The following is a 21,447-nucleotide window of genomic DNA, read 5'->3' as shown; positions in this document are numbered from 1 at the left end:
TTGGGGCATTACGTTTGAATTAGGAAGGTGCCTTTCACAGGAGCTTTTGTCCCACATTTATCATCTCAGCCTCAGATCTCTTTTAATCCCAAGGTATCCCTTCTCTCAAGGCTGCTGATTTTCTGTCTGGTCTGAAAGAAAGGAAATCCTGTCCTGACCCTCATGTGTCAGCAGCTGGATTTGGTGAGTAGCCATGGTGCTGCAGGAAGGATGCCATGGAGTTGGGGGATTCCTAATAGAGAAACATGCCTAAAGAAGCCATGCCCATGGCTTCAGCCTGCCCTATCTTACCTTCATCACCTTATTATATGGCCCAGCACCTACAGGGAGGAAAACAGAGAAACACACAGGACAGCTGTGGAGGGCCTGAGGCAGAAGTGCATGTGTGGCAGGGAGGGGTCCCCTTTCCAGGGGCGCGCAGCTTCCGTGCCTCAGGGATGCAACAGTGCTGGGTGCCAGCATGAGCTCCAGGGCCACTGCATACAGGGATGGCCACAACCACGGTGCAAAACAACTGCCAAACAGCCCCTCACCCCCTCCTATGTGGTCATATTTTCTCCTTCTTCCTGTCTCTTTTTTGTTCAGTGCTCAGACACTTCATTTCTCTCAGCTGGTCCATGTGAGAGCAGCGATGCGTGCCCTCTAATCCTGTGCAGTCCCAAGCTTAGGCTGGAGCAGACCAGCACTTAATGCCACCCTAGATTTAAATACCAATCATAGAAGCAAGGAATTGCTTTATTGTGAATGAATCCTTAATCTATCAAGTTATTTGGAACAACACAGTTAATTATTTTTAAACCTTCCTCTGCTACCTTAAGCCTGGGTGTGTCTCCAAAAAATTCACTTTCAAATCTTGTAATGGAATAGAAGTGTTGCCAGTCCTCATTAGAAACACCACAAAAGCCACAGCAGCAGGGCTATGTTCCTTGTAATGATTTGTTTTACTGATAGATCGAGCAGCCTGTTGACAATGGTTGACTACAACTGACAGCCTCTTCTAATAAGATAAAGAAGCTGTACATTTTATTGATTGTAAAACAAATTGGGTTTTTGTCTCTTTAAATTTTTTATTGGATAAAATCGGAGAACTTAGGCCTTTGAAACTTCAGCTTGCCATAACATTACAATGAATTATAATCCTAACCTATTCATGCTTCCTCAAAGGCCTGACCCGTTTGCCTTGCAAGCATGTTGTAAAATGCCCCACATTTACATACATATTTTCAGGAGCTTTTTATTCAAGAACTGCGGCAGACTGGAGAAAGAGAAAGAAGCTGAATGGGCAAGTATTCTCAAGATCTTGGAATTTTAAGACTCTTGCAATATTTTGTCACAAGCTGAGAGCTCAAGGCAGACATTTTTGGATAAGGTTCTTAGTTCTTCATTACATAGGAGGGGAAATTTTTAATCCTTTCTGGCTCTGAAGAAGATCTATGTTCCTGAACATCCTGGGGATGGAGCCCATATTGCTGAAATAAATCTAACACTTTCTACATCAATTTTGAGGGTCAGATCTTAAAGAAGCTTAAGTTTAAAAACTAACTTCCAATATCGGGACCCCCAAATCTGCTCTCAGCACTTTCTTGCATCCCCAGATGCGTCTCCCTGCCTGAATCCGCGCTGTGCAGGCTCCTTCAGCTCTGCCTGTGCATTTGCACAGAGAGGAGCAGGTGGGTGGGGATGTGTTACTGAGTGGCACCCAAGTCCCCTGCCTGGCACAGTTTTGAAGGGGGAGGCCAGTGAACACCTGTGACCATCAGCACAGAGTGCCTCAAAAACATCATAGTGTCAGCTTTACTCTTCTGGCAGGAAGAGAAAGGGAGGGAGAAGAATTGCTTGTGCCTTCCCTGACACATCTTTGTGGGTAAGAGAGCTGGAGCACCTGACTGTCAGTAAAGCTGCACAGTTGAGACAGCAGCACGAAGCAGCCCTGACTCCTGGTCTCCAGTCTCAGGGCTGTTTTTGTTCTGTCGCTCTTCCTGCTCTTTTCCTGCTCACCCACAGCAGTGATAAATGAGGAGGTGGGGGTGGGGTGGGGAAGTTTTGGAAGGAGCTGTCAGAGCACAGGCTTCCACCTACTCTCTCAGGCACTTCCAAAGGGAGAGACATTTGGGCACCTCTTGGGCCCATGATTTCTTGCTTCAGCAGCTGAGGTTTGTCAGGAAAGCATACCCCTACTGTGCTGAGCAGCAGCTCATGGGCAGGTTTCTGGCAAACACTCCCAAAAAGTCAGAGATTTAGATTTGAATCCTTACAGGAGCTGGAGCACATGCTACCTGGACCCACTGCTCTGGGTTACAAGGCACTTCAGGATAAATAGATCAGTGTCACCACTGCAGTTTGCTATGAATCAAGAGTGTAAAAAACAACCCTTGCTCTGTTATTGTGCAAGTGGATGTAGGTTACCTCTCCCAGAAATGCTGAATCTAGCACACAATGACAGTGATTGCCTTCCTAATCGCATCTCTCTTAAAAGGACTGACTGTTCTTGTATTCCTCTTTTTCCAAATTAGTTTGTATATATGAAAAAAAATACAACATATCAGATAGCCTGATAAACATCGCTCTGGACTGAGCATTTTGACCATGTGACCCTTTCCATGTTCTCAGCCTCAACATCTTTCAGTAAGGAGGAAACAGACAGGCAGACAGACAGACACACACACACAGAGTCCACAGCAAGCGACAAGGGAAAAGTGAAACTCAGTTTCCAGTTGGGCAACTTGTGAGCTGCTGCCCACAAAGTGATGAGGCACCTTATATCACCGCTAGTGGTCTGCAACCAGCGTGGCACTTTCACCTCTGATGGACCTCTGTGTCTGTGTGAGGAGCAGCTCCTCGAGCTGCACCTCTGCTCTGTCAGCCTGGAAACTGGATCTGAAACCCAGCTCTTCCAACTGGCAGTATTTCCACAAATGGTGACCACCCACAATTAGGTGCTTATGTATCTTATTTTTAAAAAGAAATATTATCTGAAGTGGTTTTGTAACTCCATCATAGATTTCGGTGGGTTGCTTGGATTTAGGAGACTGGTTTGAAAATTTTGACCCAAGTATATGGGTTATTTCCAGGTAACATCCATTAACTCACAAAGAGGATCAGTTAAAAGCAGCTTGCAGTGCAGCAGTTCATGCTACTTCTGGCTTACAGGGATGAAAAGTACTTTGGTTTCCTGTTTGTTGATCGGGTGCTTTCTCCAGTGCTCAAGTCAGTCAAAGGAAGAAAAAAAAAATTAACAGAGCTTTATAGAAATATTACATTCTTTCCCGGAGTGGAGGCAAAACAAACAGAAGTTTAAAGTAAACAATCTCTACCAGCAGATCTTTCCCCCTTTTATTGCATGAATTACAATGCCCTTCAGCCAGCAGAAGGCAGAGAAAGTTCTGCCAGGAAAAAGTGTTATTTGAAAAAGTTTACTTTAAACTTTTGTTTGCTTTGCTGCATACACGCACACAAAAAAAAAAAAGAAAAGAAAGAGAACCTTTCTTTTTCCACTTTAGTGCTAGGTAGAAAGAAAATGGATTTCTCTTTATCGAATGACATGTGATTGGCAGAAGTAAAGGCAAGTTTCCTCATGGTCATGCCTCTGTGCTCAACCATGACCTGGAAGAACATCGTGAGAGATAAAGCAGGACAGTCCTGATCATCAAGGACATGCAGAACAGTGGAAAAAAAACAAAATATGAGTGTCTCTGATCAATCCACTGATATAAACAAGTACAAAGCTACCAAAGCCAAACAGCCCAATTTTATTCTAATATAACTGCTCAATGAATCTTTTTCTTCTAAATCTCTGTCCCTTTTGTAATGAGGACAAAAATTGCAGTCTGTTTTCATTCTCACTCTTGTAAATCTGGAGTAACTGGGAAAGAGATAAAAAAGCTCTTTGTTGGCTAGGACAAAAATTCTGACTAAAAAGTAAAGTGTTCTCAAAACAAAACCCATCACCTTTTGTGAAAAATGTTCCCATTTCTGATCGGTTCTAATGTTTTCATTTGAAACAGACTTCTTGATCAGAAGTTAATAAAAGTGTGTTGTGAAATACTCATAGCATTTTATAAAATGTATAACAAAAATAGGTGTTTCGTGAAGACTTTATAATAGACAGAATAAGAAAAAGAGACAAAGGAAGATAAAAGGAGGTTTCTAGCAATGTATAAGCAGAGGGGGATAAAGCTGAATAGCAGTTGGATTAGTGCAGCATGAGTTTGTTTTTAAAGTACATCCCTTTTCTGTGCTTCCACCCTCTCCTGTTTGCCCCACAAGCCTGACCTTGTTCCTCCCCATTTCAAAAGAGCCGTCCCTTCTTATTTCCCTTCTGACCTGCATTCCTCACTGCTGGCTGTAATGTGGCGATAAAGGCACCAGTAAACCCAGCCAGCTTGCCTAAGATCAGAAGATATGGAGGGTGATGTTAGCAAATTAACTGATTGGTATAAAACAAAGGGGGAAAAAAAGTCGTCAGGAAGCTGAGAACTTTTGAACCCATTTAAACAAATACGTGGCAGAGGAGCAGGCTTGTCTGTTACAGGAACAGCGTCTGCAAGAGCCAAGCCAGAGCTTGGAAACCACAATCAGATGCAGCCTCAGAGAGCAGCCCCTGGTAGGGGAGCAAAGCTGTTTAAGCAAGGGGAGTTCCTGCCTTGCAGAAGGTGGGACACAATGGGATGCTCCTCACTGCTGTTTCTGCCCATGCAGAACTTGCTCCAGCCCCTCCACTCTGCAGCACCTGCAAAGGGACAACCAAGCCTCCCCTGGTGCACTCCCCTTGTGTCTGTGTTCAGGGGCCTGTGCTGGCAAAGAAAGCATGCAGTACTGAAAAGAATTGCAGTTGAGGCTTTGAGACACACAGAGACTCATTTATTTAGTGCTATTGACTGGCTTTCCTACTTCTCCAGCAGCACTAAGGGGGTTAATACCTTCCTCCTGGGCTGGTCTCCAGAGATACTGCTCTCTGTGGCTCTAGTTGGCTTTCAGAAATCTCCAAAGGGAGATTGGTGTGGGGAGGAGGTTAAAATAGCCATAAAACATGAGATGATTTCTGTATGGGCTTGATGGTACATAGTAGAGAGAATCTAACTTTTTGGTCATTCAAGTAAAGATAACACCGACCACTTGAAAGGATAGCTTACTTTAAAACATGGTTTTATGTAACTATTGCACACTATGCATGACCAGAAAGCACATTTCTGTTCATCCTTCTCTGCACAGGCATACGACATGCACAGAGAAAATATCTCTGAAATGGATGCAGCCTAAGGTTGCCACATTCAGAAGGATGCTACTCATTTGTAGCTCACAGCACATGTATTCCATGCACACAATATTTTTCTGAAGAAAACAATAGTTTTAAAAGAGAAAAAGCAACTAAACAAGACCATTCAAGCTCAGCAACAGTATAAGCAGATCTCACAGGCTCACATGGTTTCATGAAACCTGTGCAGAACCACAGGGTCTTTGACTTCTTCTCTCTTACTGTAAACTTTTTCCTGATCTTCATGCAAGATTATGATGTCTGATTCGTTAATGCATAATAGTTTTAGTCCAGAAATAATTAATTAAAAAGATAACATATAGGATGCAATTGGGAGTTGCTTCAAGGATCAGTTGATTTTTTTCACTTTTGTTTAGCTTCAGGGAAGACATCCTTACAAAATTACCATTTGATACTACTCTAATTTTCCCAATAATCCATAAGGTGTTTGTGTTGCCCCCACACCCTGAGCCTCCTTTGAGTGCTACTGCCTCCTCTTTCCCAGCACTACTCCCCTTTTCTTTTGGCAAATAGAGTTATTCAGGTAGGGAACCATGAGGTTCTCTGGATGATAGCTCTCAACTATCTATTTGGTAGCAGAATTTATTCATTTATCTTTCTCCCCCCTCTTAAAAAATGTTACATGTTAGGGTTAGGAGGCATTCATGCCTTTGTTTTGCTACTCACCAAGTATCACTGTTTCTACTTTTGTTTTCCTATTGCAGCACTGGTATCCCTTGCTCACTCCAAAGGCAAATGTTGCAGTCCAGCCTTCTCAGCTGTACTGGGGCTGGAAGAACTCAGCTCTCAGCTGCGCTGGGAGCTGCAGGTCAGCTGTGGGATCTGGGGGTCCCACAGAGGGAGGGTCTCTGGGGAGGTGTGTCCTCATCAGTACCTGCCAGGGAAGGGTGGACACCTGGTCCTGCCCCATCATTTAGAGAGGGAGTAAATGCAGCACTGTTTCTGAGAACGAGGAATCAAACCCCAGAGTCTTTAGGAGTTGTATTATAGGTATTAAGTGTCAATCATAATGAAGACAAAGCAGAGCTGAGCATCAGAAGGGAGATTATCCTTCAGTAGGACATGCACTGTAATTTCAGTGAGGATATACTTTATTTTTTTCTGCTTCAATGCGACCCACTTGCCAGAGAGGAGTACAGGCTGCCTCTCCCTTAGCTGGCATCTAGACTAAATGGGTTACAGCTGCTACTGACTTCATTTAGGGCCTAACCCCTGGACGACAGAAGCTATGACTTGTGCACAGGATTTTGATGAGTCCTAGCTGGGTGTTTGCAATTGGTGTTTCTGCAGATCTCTTACACAGCATGGAGCATATTTTCAGCTTAAGAAGTGTGACCTGATCTTTCATCTTGAGCATAAATGAACTCATACTAACATGGCTAAGGTGGGCACTGGTAAAGGGAGGGAAAAACCCCACATATGTTAAGTGACGGGGCAAAATCAAAAATGGCTGAGGACCGGTAATCAAAACAACTTGAAGTTCACTAAAAGAAAAAAAAAAAAAAGAAAAGGTTCACAAACATTCATGGAACGAAAAACAGCTAAATTAATTCCACTACTGATAATGAGCAGGAAGCCCAGTGCTTGGGATCATGAGTTTATGCAAATCTGTTATTACTGCAAATTGGCATCCTAAGACCCTGATCATACAACACTTGCACATATGCTTAACTTTATGCACATGAGCAGCCTCATTAACGCCAAAGACTTAGTCGTGCATAAAACTGAGCAAATACATGAGTGTTTATAAGATTGGGATTTAAACACAAGGGAGAGAAAACAAATTTACTGTATCATCAACAATTATTTCTGAAACCCAGCAGAAGCCAAGGTGATGCCAGAAGTCTGCATAGTGCAGAAACATTCAAAGAGAGGGAGGAATGGGATTTTGAAGTTTGTTGCCTTTAACTCAATCCATTAGACCAAATAATGGTGGGCCAGACACAGGAGGAAAACATCCCTGCCTAGGTTAAAATATAACTTATTTTAACAAAGTAAATTGGATTGTCTCTTAAAAACATGGTTTTCAAACTTATTTATTATAAAGAAGAACAGTTTATAATCAACTTGGATTTGACTAAACTAACACTGTCTCACAAAAGTCTTACAAAATTAATTTAAACAGTGTTAAGTTTATGTGGATACAGAGCTGACTATATAAATAGTTACAATAAATAAAAAGCCTCTACATTGGAGGGAGATGCCTATTGCAGTGCAGTGAAAACTGATGGTCAGTCTTGGAGCGAGTTTTATTTAGAATATTCAGCAATGCTTTGGGAAACAGAGGAGTTTCCCCCATGTTTGATGAAAACACACTTTTTCCTTGGGAATCCTGAGGAGTAAATACAATAAAATATGAGTACTTACCAGCAAGGCAAGAAGAAAACCCAAGAAGCTGCAAAACAACATCTGTAGAAGTAAAGCTTCTGCCAAATTTAAAAAAGGAATTCTGGGAAAAATGCATCCCTACATTGAGAAGATGTAAAATAAGACCTCTACAAAACATAATTGTTATAATAAATAGAATCAGTAATAATTTATGTTTCATGATAATTTCAGTGTGCTTTTTGAGCATTTTTTTTTCCACTTGGAAAAAAAAGAAAAGTATATTCTTGAAAGTCAGTTTTACTGTTACTTTTTTATGTGTGTGGAATTTTTTTCATACTTTCTGTTCTTCTGACCCAGGAGGACTGCTGCTGTCAATATTGCTGTGTGGCAGTAAAGTTGGTGGAATGATTGCATTTCGTACTAGTCACATCTTGCAGCATGTTTTGAAGCAGCAGTTCCAGGCCTCCAGGTTCCATGTGTGGCCATGGACCTGACTCCTGGCAAAGTCTGGATGTGTCGAGGGCTCTTGGTTCTCCATAAGGTTTGTTCAGGAGCGTTGTCATGGAGATACAGAGTCTGAAAGCAGCAGTCCTGTCCTTCTGTGCCTGCAGCTCCATGGACAGGCTGCCCACAGCGACGGCCGTGGGGCTGAGCTGGCAGGGAGCCAGGCAACCCGTGAAAATGCTTTAGCACATTTGCACTTGACAGTTTGGTTGTTTTTAAATGGACCATCAGTGCATTGATGATCAGCTGTTTTCAAGTCTGCATCCATCTTAAAGGCTTAATTTGATATAAAAATTGCATGGGGGATGACTTTGGTGAGGCGGCACAGCCACCAGCAAAGCACTCAGCACTGAATGTATGAGAACCAAGGGAAAAGAGTAACACAGGCTGGAGGAAGCTGTTGGCCAGTGGCCCTCCTCCTACCACCTCTTTTCCCAGAGGAAAGAAAGTTTTAACTTCATGGGTTTTGACTTTTTTGTCTGATCTATACAGATTTCAAAGAAGGAGGTAGGGCTTCTCCTGGGGTTAATTGGCACATGGCAAGAGTGTGATTATGGACATGGCCTTTAAGGAATTATTATGGTATAGGTATAAAAAGTGAAATTATTGATGAGAAAAGTGATGCTGGAAGTGTAGCAGCTGGAGGAATCAGCCCTGAAAATATTTTTTCTGCTTCACATAATCATGTACAGCATTGCTTTATATGTGGGGTTTACGCGGTGCTCAAGTCCTGGCTTCAGAGCATCCTCAAGTTCTGAGCTGAAGGCCTGTGACAGCTGGGGAGTGGAGAAAAGTCTGAAATAAATTCGCACTGTATTTATCTTTTAAATGACTGCCTGCTTCATTCCAAAAGGTAAAGAACACAGATCTGTTTATTAGCACAGCTCCAGCAGACTAAACCTCCCAATGGCTATGGTGATAATATTGCAGTTTCTTTGAAACAACATTCTAATTCTTTGAGGGAATATTTATTTCAGAATACACAAGTCTTTACCTTATTTATTGTATTCTGAAACACACCTTGAAATGCAACACTGAACACAACTTTCTTTTTGGTTTAATGGAAAAAAGTTCTTCATCAAGCATTTATTTTCAGAGTGAAACCTTAACATTATACTTTTTATATGTCTGGTCAATCAATGATTTGTTTTTACTTATTTATTTTTCCTGTTGGCCCCACTGGACAAGTCACAAGCCTCTCAATAGCGTGTAATCTTAAAAAGTGTTGAACAAAATTCTTAGTTTTCAGACCAGTCAACTAGTTGATCTGATAAATAGATTACATGAATTTACCTTTGGAAAAACAGTTTGCATAGCACTTGAGGGCAAGTTTGCATAACAAAATTGTAACTAATGCCTGATTATTATTTTCCTGATTTGATACCATAGACTAATAGAACAACCCAGGCTGGAAGGGATCTCAGAGGGTCATGTCATTCACCCTCGTGCTCAGAGCAGGGTCAGGTTGAGATCAGGTTGCTGGGAACTTTATGCAGTCTTAAAAACTTCCAAAGATTTTAACACATCTGCATAAACTCTCTGGGCAATCCTTTCCAACACTTCACTGTCTTCATGGTGAAAAGGATTTTCCTCATATCTTGTTGAAACCTTTATTTTTTCAATCTATGTTCAATGTCACTCCTTCTCTCTCTGCTGGGCTGGGGTTCATGTAAGTAAGGGCTGTGAGAAATAAATCTTTTAATTGCTTGTCAGTACATCTGCATGTGCTAGGTAGGACAGTTGCAACATCCTTCAGGGATAGAGAGGCAGGGAATCTAAAAAAATGTATCTGCTCTTTATGTGCTGTAGTAAAAGATGAAAACTCATCCTTGTATGTAAGGAAAACAGAGTTTCAATGAAGATCTGACCCAGACATAGGAGAGCAGTTTTCCTATAAAAGATGTTCTTTCATTGCAAAGACTATTATAAGCTAAACATTTATGATATATTTTCTTTCCAAGGAACTTTTTCAATCTCCCTGAGCATGCTGAAGTCATTATATAGTTACTAGAGATGCTTTGTCCAGATCAGCTTACTATAAGTTACAGTTCTGCAGGAGATTAAAAATGATGGGCTGGTAGATATCCTTCTAAAAATACCCTTTTAAGTAGTATGTATCTGCATTTCCCAACCTTAGAAGAACGTATGCAAAAGCAAAGGAAATACAGCAAATAATTGAGGGCAAATGATATGTAACAATGTGAACTTTTACCACTGTATTTATTTAAATGAATGGAAATGTCAAAATGTGAAAGCAAAGCACTCCAGTTTATTCACATATTTTACATTCAAAGGACCAGGAGATTTCTTTAGTATTTTTTTGAAAAATAGACTACTCTATTTTCAAAAAACTTGACAGAGGAACATACTTAATGAAGCCTATCATTGCAGTGCATACAATGAAAACTTTGTGTATAAGGAAAAAAAGATAAAAACCAAAGTTGACCATTACTAAAAAAGGATTTCCTTTAATATAAATAAAATTCAGACTAGTGCTTTATTCTAACAGACAACACAACAGTGGGATTTATTAACAACTACATATTTACAGTGCCTCACTGGCAAAAATACTGGGCTTCATCTGAGATCCTAGACACTTCCTGAGAAGGCAATGTGGACAGGAAATTTCTCAGAACTTCACATAATTTAGGTGCTAAAAGGGTGAAATTAAAGCATCCTTTTCAAATAAGTCAGATGCCATGGGTGGAATGGTTGATGCCTTGTGTTTGTGCTCTCATCTGCCAAATGTGCACCTCGGTATTCCCTTTGATTTTAGCGGTTCTGTACATACTTCTAAGGTTAAGTGCAGGATTGAGTCAAACCCAGGAGCCTCAGAGGAGACAACTGCTTGACTCAAAGATGCTATGAGGAAACTGCTGTAATTGGAATTTTACATGGTACAGAGCCACATTACCTTGAATTTAAATCTGTCTTCTGCATGGGTGATTTCCACCACTTTAATTTGATCCTACAAAGTCTGGATTCCAACTATCTATGAAGTGACAAACCTGTGAAAGCATCTTCTTCCCACAGCCTCCAAAATCATAGTGCCAGTTAAGCAGATCTCAGTCTTTTTGGCAATTAAATAAAATGAGAACCAGATCTTTTTCAAAGTATTCACAAAATAATATTTCAGTTATAAAATGACTGTCCCACCATTTTTGTATCAGATCTGACCTCAGCTCTTTAGATCTAAACAGTTCTTTAGAAGTTATAAAAATAAAGGATTGATTAATATACAAATATATATTTCAGAGTGATAAGAGAATAATATTAAACAAATTCCTTTTTTAATCTACTTTAAATTAAAAGAAATGTTTTCAAAAGTCTAGGCTGAAACAGATCTTTATCTATTGACTCTTTAATGGAACCCATTCCCTGCAGATGGTCACATGCAACTTAATGTATGAAGTTTTTCACTACAAAAGGATGGTGAATATGTTTCCACTAGCAAGGCACTTCATAAAATCTGCTGTGCCAGTTGGTTTTTGGTATCTTGCTTTCAAGAACCGCAGATATTTTTAATATTAGACACAAAACCTCAGTCATGAAGTCTTGAGATTCTTTAGAAATTTGTTTCTTTCCCTTTTCTTTATTAATATTTATTTTTCAATGGTCCAGTTTGTTTTGTATACTGTTAGTATACAGAATAATACAGATGTTCTGCACGAATGTGCATGTATGTACAAAACCAGTAATTCAGTTAAGAGATATGTTTGCTCACTGGGTCATTTCATACTTTCACAATACCATATTTTGCAGTGATATCCATAACAACACCATGTAGGTTGCTTCTTTCTTCTGCTGAGATGCTTTTGGGTGCTTTCCTTCCCTTTATCTCAAGCAGCCAAAACAGCAAGGGACATTTTTGAACAATCTATAATACTCCTCCTGAATCTGAAATAAAAAAATAAAAAGATTGAATTTCATTATGAAATAGATTTATTAATAGGTCTGTATGTCTTTGAACTAATTTTGTACCGCTCCTGTGACTAGATGTTTTAAGGTGGGGCTGATATTTACTTTAGGACAGACCACTGAAGAAAGTATCATCCCAGGCTAGCGTGGGTGAATCTTGCTGCTAATTGAAAAGACTGGAGGTTTTATTGCCCACATTGTATTATTTCATCAGGATAACCAGTTTTACAGTTAAAAAGCCCCATTCTTCTGTGTTTAACACTTAGTTTCAAAACTGGAGAAAATATGTGAGAATGTAAAAGCTGGACAGAGGTTCTGCCTCCAGTGAAGGCAGATGCTCAGCTTCAGGGCTGGGCACCTGGACAGTGCAGGGACATGAGACTGAGTCACTTCCACAGGGAATAGGACACTTACCTTCCTAGACAGCACACAAAGAAATATGAAGATGAACATCCCCTGGAATGCATTGAAGATTGTAAAGAGATAGGCAGTAACCACAGATCCCTGGACCACATGGAGGACCCCGAAAATCCAGGTAGCCCCAAGGAGGAACAGGAGAGCAAGAGCACCACGGGCACAGGATCTGGACAGGAAGAAAACACTGTGAACAACACACAGGCACATGCTGCTCGCCTTTTCCTCCACTTTGGGTGCTGAATGCTGCCTTGGAAAATTTTTCACAGCTGCAAAGGCCTGAGAAGTGCAAGTGCAGGGGCTGCTCTTCAGGGTGTGCTGTAGCACTGTAGCATGAACAAAGTCACATAATCACTTCGGAAGAGCAAAGGAGTAAAACTGGAGGGCCTTAAAACACTGGCTTCTTTAATCTTCAGATATGTTTTCTCTGGTGTACTGCAGCACCATATGATTTGATTTAAATCTACTGTTAGTGTAATTCCCCAAGGAAAAACATATGTCTGTTATGAAGCATTCCCCCACTTTTCCTCCTCCCCCCTATCTTCCTCAAAAAAATAACCCAGAAAAATGTTCAGTATGCTCTTAGGTCAGTGGGTGTACATGACATCAAAAGATTCCCATGCTGCCTCTCAGGTTCACTGCAGAGGACAGTGCCAGTTGTAAAACCAGACTCTTTTTAAAATTCTGTCTCTTAAAAAAGAAAAAAAAAGTTGTTTTTAGAACACAAGAACTCTCAAATAGTTCCTGGGTCAGCATATTGATGCCTTTAAATTGTAGGAACTGATTGGCTACGATTTTTTTTTTCCAAGATGCTGTAGAGCCCTGCTCACAGACTTGCATAAATTACAGCATGTTGTCTTGGAAATGAAGCTACTGATTACTTTCTTATTCATTCTCAGCTCAGTCATTGCAGGACTTCCTTTGAACAGCGGACATTTTTAGCACTGTTCCCCTGAAAATGAATAATTTTCAACTTCATTAGAAACAGGCCACCACATGAAGCCATGAAAGGTGAGGAGTAAGAGAAAGTAATCAATCAAACAATTGCTAAATCCTAACTATAAATCTAGTGCAATGCATTGAAACTGCAGGAGTGTTCCTAAGCAACACAAACAGTAAGTTGTTTTCAATATTCCCTGTAGTACACTTCAGCTTTTCCTGCACAAACGGTTTTCAAGGTCTCTATAAATCAGTTTTAAAGAGAGTGAGTTGATGGAAAAATCATAGCAGCATGCAAAGTAAAGAATCTGCTCCATCCCCCCAGTGCCACAGAACCATAATGTCCTACTCCAGACTTCTCCCAAGTAATGTGAATGGCTCCCATCTCTTATCACTTGTTACTTCAAGGCAAATATTTTGGTCCCATTTCAGACATAGATTTGAATTCTGTTTTACCTTGCACTGAGGCTGTGGAAAATACTTAAGAAAAAAGGGCAATTACTTTTTTAACTTTGCCATCAGCCTTTCCCCTCTGGTTGATATCAGCCACTTGTTTTCTTTGTGCATCTTTCACACACACCCTATCATACAAGGTATGACTCTGTGGGAATAATGATTGCAAAATTTATGTCCAAATATATATAAAGGTAATAACACAAAAAAAAATCTTTCTTTTCCTACAAATTTCAGGATATTAAATTGTCACTTTTGAATCCTCATTATCATCTCTGTCTGTATTTAAACATTCAGAAAGAAGGTAGAATTTGTACTGAATAGCAAACTTACCTTATATTTTCATAACAACTGACTTCTGGCTTTAACATTGCAGTGTGTCGAAATACTTTATAAATAATCACTCCAAAAGCCAACAAATTAACCTGGGGGGAGAGAAGAAAAAAACTTAGTTCAAACCAGGATACCTTTGAATGCCAATAACTGTTAAACATTTAAATGAAATAAGTCAGATAAAATTTCTGTGTATCTGAAATCTACAGAATCCCATGCCAGGAAGGGAAAAACCCACCCTGTTCTGATTCACTTTTATTAAAAAAAAAATATGAGCCCTGAAATAAACATTGATCAAACAGGGATGTCCCTTACCTTATCTCAACAGTATCACTACCAGCAGTCTGCAAATGTTTATTGATTTTATTGGTAAATCTCTTCGATTTCCTGCTGAGATTATTTTTCCTAAGTAAAGATGAAGGAAAGGAAAGGAAAGGAAAGGAAAGGAAAGGAAAGGAAAGGAAAGGAAAGGAAAGGAAAGGAAAGGAAAGGAAAGGAAAGGAAAGGGAAATTCAGAAACTCTTAAAAAACCCTCTATCCAATGGGTTTTTATTGTACTGAATCATATTGATCTTGGAATATGCGTGTCTTTTGTTGCTAAATAACATTAATAGCCTCATATGATTTGAGGTCTTTGGCATGTGAAAACTTTCAAGTGACAGAAAAATCTTAGAGGCTTACAGAAATAATTAAAAAAAAGCTGGCTTTTACTGAAAGACTTCTTTCTGTATATCTTCTCTTTTATGTTTTTTTTTTTCATAGATAAATAATTTTGGTATTTTTTTTCTTGATTTTTTACAATGGCTTTGCTTGATTTGAGTTTGAAACAAAGAAAAGCAACTAAAATAAGCAATTTTGCAAATGATCCTCTCTTGGCTTGGCTAGGCTTCACTGATCTTTCAGTTAAATTTATACTGCATTCCTTTAAAATGTGGTTGGTTGCCTTCTTACTTTGCAGCATTTAACATCAGAATATACTTAAAATATTAGCAAATAACAACATTTTAGCTGCGTGTCATTCAGGTGTTATTTGTAAATCCTTAGTTGCAATCCCTTGGTCAGTTCCTGTGGGCTTCCAGATGTAGAATAAACAGAATTAATGCCTTCCCCAAGTTGTTTCTCCAGAAAGACTATGGTTTTTCCTCTGCTTCTTTTTCTTAAAAAGAAAACAACCAAAAACCCAACCCAAACTAAAAAAAGGTCTCTGAAATAAGAACAAAAAGCTGCTGGAGCACAGCACCACTCAAAAAGGAATCACTTTCATTTGTTAACACTCATAAAGTATGTCCTTTGAACATTTTTCTTGTGTCAAGAGGGGAGTATCTAATATTAAAGCAGTCTTTGCTATAATTAGCTGCATGCTCATAGTTTAATGCAGCATAATATATTTACAATTTGATAAGACAGGAGATAGAGCTGATGAGCAGTTTAGGGAATTAATCCTTCATTGAATACCTTGTACTAGTGCTGATCATGAGAGCTATTGTGCAGTTCCTTATATTTAAAATTGTAATCTATGATATCTCCTAAACCAGCAATTTTTCAAAGTTAATTATGAGTCAGTCAGCAGTTGTGGATAATTATATGCAGACTTACTTTTTATCTTATATTTGTTGGTCAATCTGCATTACAGTGTATGCATGAAGTTATTTGATATATTATTCACCTAATGTACTTATTAATTTGAAAAAGGTAGCTGGAAATGTGATCGAAGTACCAGAAGTATGAAGAACACACTGCAACTTCTTTAGAAACTGCCAGAAATAGGTTCTGTGAGAAGCTGCATGGGCCAACCCCCCTTTCTCACAAAAACAGCTGCAGAACTGGCAAGGTTTTGGTTTTGCTGATCAAGGACGGGGTGGGCAGCAGGCTCCATTTCTCCTTGTCCCAGTGGGGCTCCTTTGCACAAATACCATTTGCACTGTCCGTTTCACAGGATAATAGGATTTGGCCTTCTGCATTAAAGTAATACCCATTAACTATGATCTTTTCATTCACCAACCCATTCTAATGGGAATAATCTGTACGTATCAGGGGAACAGGGGAGGTTAACACCAGCTTCTTGGAGTCAGCTGCCAGAACACAATTATTGTACAATATGTCTCAGGTAGCCTCACAGGAGGTAGTGTTACAGGGTAATGAGGGTGAACTTAACTTCTGAAACACCAGCTCGTTTCCAAGATTTATTAAAGTCTTAAGTCAGTCTTTGCCCCATTTTTAAGCACTCCATTAATAAAAAAAATCCTATAGCAATGTGAAAGCACATAGACTGGCTTTACACAATGCTTCAACCTAAGTTAGAAACCTCTGGAACTGCATCCCCCTTTGAGGGGGGATGAAATGGAAAACAACAAAGTTGTAGTAACTACCCTGTGAGACAGAAATTAAGCAAAACATGAGGGAAAACAATAGCCTGAACTCATGGGTAAATCCAGGAGAAAAAAACTAGCTAATGTAAACAACGTGTCAAGTGCAGCCTTTGGAGAAAACTGGTAATCCAAAAGATATCCCAAAAGGTATCCTAAACTTAATGCATCCTGCTTCAACCTGATACTCTGTGTGTTCTTTGCTGTGAACATATCAATGGCCTCAACTGTTTCTGGCAAATGTGAAGTAGAAAGTTCATATTGGATGGCAGGACTGAGTATAAATACTAATAAGTTGAACTTATTAGGACTAAAGGGGAAATAGAATTGATATCCCCAAAGAGCTTTATGTGTTCCAACAAATGGAATGAGAAGTCAAATCACTTAAAATACCTAGCCGAAAGATACAAGCACTTAAGACATTTGAATTTGTACCCAAAACTGAGTTTCCAACAGGCAGAAATTGAGGTAGTAGGCTGTAGAAGTAATCTAAAATATAGATGTACACAAGAAGTCCTGGATCCCCAAATTTTCTGCCTGAGAGAGAGGTGGTTCTGGATGAGAGCCACTGAAACATCTAAAAAGTTTTGATTGCTCCTTACAGCCAATGTTTTATACTTACTTTGGTTGCAATAATGTGTTTTCATTTTTGTATTTAAACCACAGTCTTAAGATCTTGTTGAGTAAACCTTCAATGATACTATAATTAAGACTGCCTTAAGGTGACAGGCAAGGTGAGTGAGAAGGAAGAGGCAAACATAAGGCGTGCAGTCCCTGGAGAGGGAGCAGGCTGGAGCAGAGCAGGATGTGCAGGCAGCTGTGACACCGAGCCCAGGACAGGCTCTGCACAGGGCCAGCCTAGGGACAAGTTACCTGAATAATGAGCACAGTTATTCTGCAGCTTGGGGCAAACCCAGAGCGTGAGGTGTTGTGGCCTGGCTGCAGTTTTATCAAGTGAATAACGATGTTACAGTGTGACAAGGGGAGTTCTGGTGCCTTTGTTTTCAGTGCTATTACATGGCTGAGCAGTCAGAGAAACTGCTGCATGTCCTGAGAGGGGATTCTCGGCAAGTCTAATAGACTAGAGGGGAATTGCATTGATTCCAAGCCCTGAACTGAATAATTTTTTTGTATTTTATTTATTTAACAAACCACCCCAGACTGCTATTGGGCAAACAGTGCACTCAATCTTTATGATTTTACAAAGAACACCTCTGACTTTCTCCCTACCAGGGCAATTCTCTGTAGTGCTGAGCATCCTCAGCCCTGCCTCCTCTGCAATTCAGTGGGAATGATGTTTCACTCATCATTGCTCAGGTGCACTACAGGACTAATTTTAATAATTAATCTATTCCTTTTTTTAAAGTGGTTAATCAAAGTCAAGGACTGATACAGAAAAAACCTCCACTCACAGCATCTTCAGGGAATCAAGTCTCCCTAAAGATATTTGTAAAAGTATTTTTAGCCTTCTTAAATTCTAGAAATGTTGTGGGATATTTATGAACAAATGAAAAGCTTAAAATATATTTGTGTGAAATAGACAACGAACAAGAGCAATTATTAGGATGCCCATGAAATCAGGATTCTGTAGATATGGGCAACTACATTTATGTAGCTATATAACCCTGGATAATCTCTAAGGAGATACAAACCTGCAGGAGCTGGGTTGTATTGTACACCTGAGATGGAATTTAAAGGAAGGATGGTAAGCGTTATATCTCTCTCTGGGACATCACATATGAAAAGGGTCAGAAGAATTTAGGGTTTTGGAGTGAATTCTGGCCCCATTAAGCTAATATGCAGAATGCCAGTTAAATAGTAAAACTCCTATTGCCACCAGCATTGTCAAGGCTTTATCACTACACACCACAGAGAATGGCAGTCCCAAGACATTCACAGGAATGGATGCATGCTGTGGTAAAGAGCGGGACAGTGAACTTTTCCTGCAGCTGTTTTGGGGATCTCCATGTTACAGTTCCCATGCTCAGAACTGTGGTGTTGGTGGGTTAGGCCCAGCTGGCACACAAGGAAGAGTTCAGAGCAATCTGGAGTGGTAAAACTCCTAGGATCATATCTGACCCACAGCACTGATCTGGATAATGTCCTCTTGTAGGAGAGAAAAAGCAATTTAGGATTCAAAGAAATTTCCTTATGCTCTCCTAATCATCTGGTTAACAATAAGGAGACTTTGCCAAAGGAATTAGCCCGGGGAGCTCTGTTCAGTCAATCATATGTATTTTAGTACAAGGATGGGAAAAGCAGTGTATGGAGTTAACTTACCTCCATCTACATCTAGGGTAGCTCTGAAAATCTGCTTGCAGATTAGTATCCCTCCCTCTGTCTCCCTACTACCTGAGCAGGTGCTCCTGCCATGAAGGAAAGCTGGGCATGGACAGAGCAAGGTGCTGCTGCTCTGGCTGCCACCCCTGTCAGGTCTGGGACTGCCCCAGCAGAGAACACTGAGGAATAATCTCATCTATTGTCTAAGCAAATGACCAACTTCTCTGTGCATTGCTAGTATTTTAGAAACTAAGTCATAATATAAGAATGCACATGCAGGTCCTAAAATCCTAAATGTTCCAGGCTGCTGGAGTTCTGCTAATAACACATTGCCTAGCAACAGCTATATTTAAAATAGGTCCTTAATTTCCCTCTGAAATGTACCTATTTTACATACTGGAAGAGTATTGTAGTGTTCTGTCGTCAAGTAAATATGATGTTAGTGTTTCAGACTGCATGAGACTCTCCCTGTGTAGACACAGAATGGTGAATAGGATGAGCTGAACACTGAATAGGATGAGCTACACAAAATTTAATAAAACTTGCAAATAAAAATATTTGCACTCATGTTGAAGAGCTGTAATTTCTTTCATAATTAATTACAATTAAATTGTAAGACACGGAGTGAAGTGATCTATCATAATTTTGCCCCATCAAGGTAGCTGAAAGCTGTCAAATTTGACAACTAAGACATCTGTTTTCCTTCTTCCCCCCCCTTCCTTTTTTAAAGCAAGCAAAAGAGCACTTGAAAGCTCAGAGGGGAATGGTCTGTCTTTCATGGTGGTAGCTCAGTTAGCACCTGGACTTCTGGTGGAATTAAATGGATCAGGACAGGGCATTCAAAAAAAATTCGTCCAATACTTTTTTTCTTGAAAAATGTCAGTTCATTAGCACTAAAAGACATTTACTGTTTTAGACTGTGTTTTCACCAGGAAACGCTTCCTGACTAGGATAGCTTTTCTGAATAAAACCAGAAAGGACACTCCTGAACAATGAAAATCCCTGTGGACAGCACATTTATACAGGATGTTGGAGACATGGGGCACAGTTTTCTGTTTTACTTAATATTCAGACTAGGCTGTGACCCCTGGTTTCTCCAGCTCTGTATAGTTATTCACTGCTACTGCTGGATCTATTCCATGCCATATAAATAATTAAATATTCACCGGAGCAGAAAGACCTGGATTTCCCTCACCCCCCAGTTCCTCATCCAGGATTATCTAAAGACAGTTTTGTTTAAAAAACAAAACTGCTGCAATTGTTTAATATGAGGCAGAGGTTTTGAGACTATTTCCAATACACATTATTTATAGAATGAAAAAGGAATTAGTAATTTAATGTATGATATCTTTGTGTAAAAAGATACACCCCAGCCTTTCAAAAGTTATTAAAACATTTCAAATACTAGCCTTTAAAGGCTCTCTAGTGTTACAAAGAAGAGACGGTATAAGAAAGAGGCAGCTTATTCTAAAGACTCAGACATACTAGTTCTGATTCAGTCTGAGCACTTTACATTCAAACTTCAAAAATGAAACCCCCAAATCATTCCCTTTTCCTTTCTTAGTCTCTGTCTCAATAATTGATGAAACCATCTATATGCTGATGTCAGATCTCACAAAAAAGAATGAGAAAATTTCTCCTGCTGCTCTCTTAGGCATATACTTGAATTTTTTACATATATCATATTGAATTTGGCTCTTTCAAAAAATGTCTGAAGTTCAGAGCAGCTGTATCTGTATCAGTCTGTACAATGACCCTCATTACAAGTGTTTGAATTAATGAGCTTGTGATGGTCTGAGTTCTGCCACGGAGAGCAATACATTTCTGTCTTTCTGGCTGGATGGCTAATGGCTGGGTAAAACGACAACGTTCAGTGGGTCATCGTTATTGCAGTCAGGGGAGAACGGAATTAAGTTATTAACAATACAACCGTTTAAGCTTCAAAATGAAAATGTATGCTATATTAATTGCATAAAATTGGACACAAGCTGGCAGTCAAACAGTCAGGGTTTGTCTCCTGACTGATTTATCTCATTACCATGTCCCCAGTGAATATATCTTCTCGAAAGCTTTAAGTATACAACAGGAGTCTTATCTGGGAGTAGGAAATGGAACAAAAACATTAATGAACCCCCTTTAGGCTGTATTTTTGGGAAATATTTTCAATTATTCAGGGGTAGAATTTTATGCTTCTAAGATTTTAATGATTTCACTTGTTTTAAAAGTTAAAACATAGCCAAATGAGTTTATTACAAAGCCTGACTCGGGGAAAAAAATTTCACATAGGATTGCTTTTTATTTATGAATACTTCAAAGGTTTCTTTTACATACTTCAAGCTATAGATTTAGAGTCAAATAAGTGTTTCTTTATATTTTTAGAACACTTAAAAGAAGATGTAAATAAATAAATAACTGAGGGTTCCATGCTTTTCATCAGGGTAAAGAGCTTTGCAGACTTGTGCATTCAATGTTATTTCTTATTGGATTGCAAAACCAAACACATTATTTACTGTCAGCTCTGCAGCCGAGGGCAGGAGGGATGAACCAACAGAACTGCACCTGACCTCAGCCATAAATGTTACCCCAGCTAGATTCAGTGGTAGGACTGGGGGTCTATTTTGCTCACTGTGTAAATAA

At 39.6% G+C, this 21,447-nt stretch overlaps 1 protein-coding gene across 2 annotated transcripts in view; it reads right to left on the bottom strand.

Annotated features, from left to right (window-relative positions):
- Positions 1 to 10,308: 10,308 nt before the first annotated feature.
- Positions 10,309 to 21,447, bottom strand: part of ADGRL4 (adhesion G protein-coupled receptor L4) — a 72,211-nt gene continuing 61,072 nt past the window's right edge. For both annotated transcript variants that reach the window (XM_039711402.1, XM_039711401.1), the window contains 3 exons: positions 14,165 to 14,256; positions 12,440 to 12,608; positions 10,309 to 12,004 (listed from right to left, as the gene is read on the bottom strand). In XM_039711402.1, the coding sequence (XP_039567336.1) occupies positions 11,942 to 12,004; positions 12,440 to 12,608; positions 14,165 to 14,256 (324 nt within the window). In that variant the 3' untranslated portion in view covers positions 10,309 to 11,941. The remainder of the gene's footprint in view (positions 12,005 to 12,439; positions 12,609 to 14,164; positions 14,257 to 21,447) is intronic.

This window comes from Passer montanus, unplaced genomic scaffold, assembly GCF_014805655.1.
Source record: "Passer montanus isolate IOZ18808 unplaced genomic scaffold, ASM1480565v1 scaffold25, whole genome shotgun sequence".
Classification (NCBI taxonomy): domain Eukaryota; kingdom Metazoa; phylum Chordata; class Aves; order Passeriformes; family Passeridae; genus Passer; species Passer montanus.
This window is presented reverse-complemented; position numbering and strand designations above follow the sequence as displayed.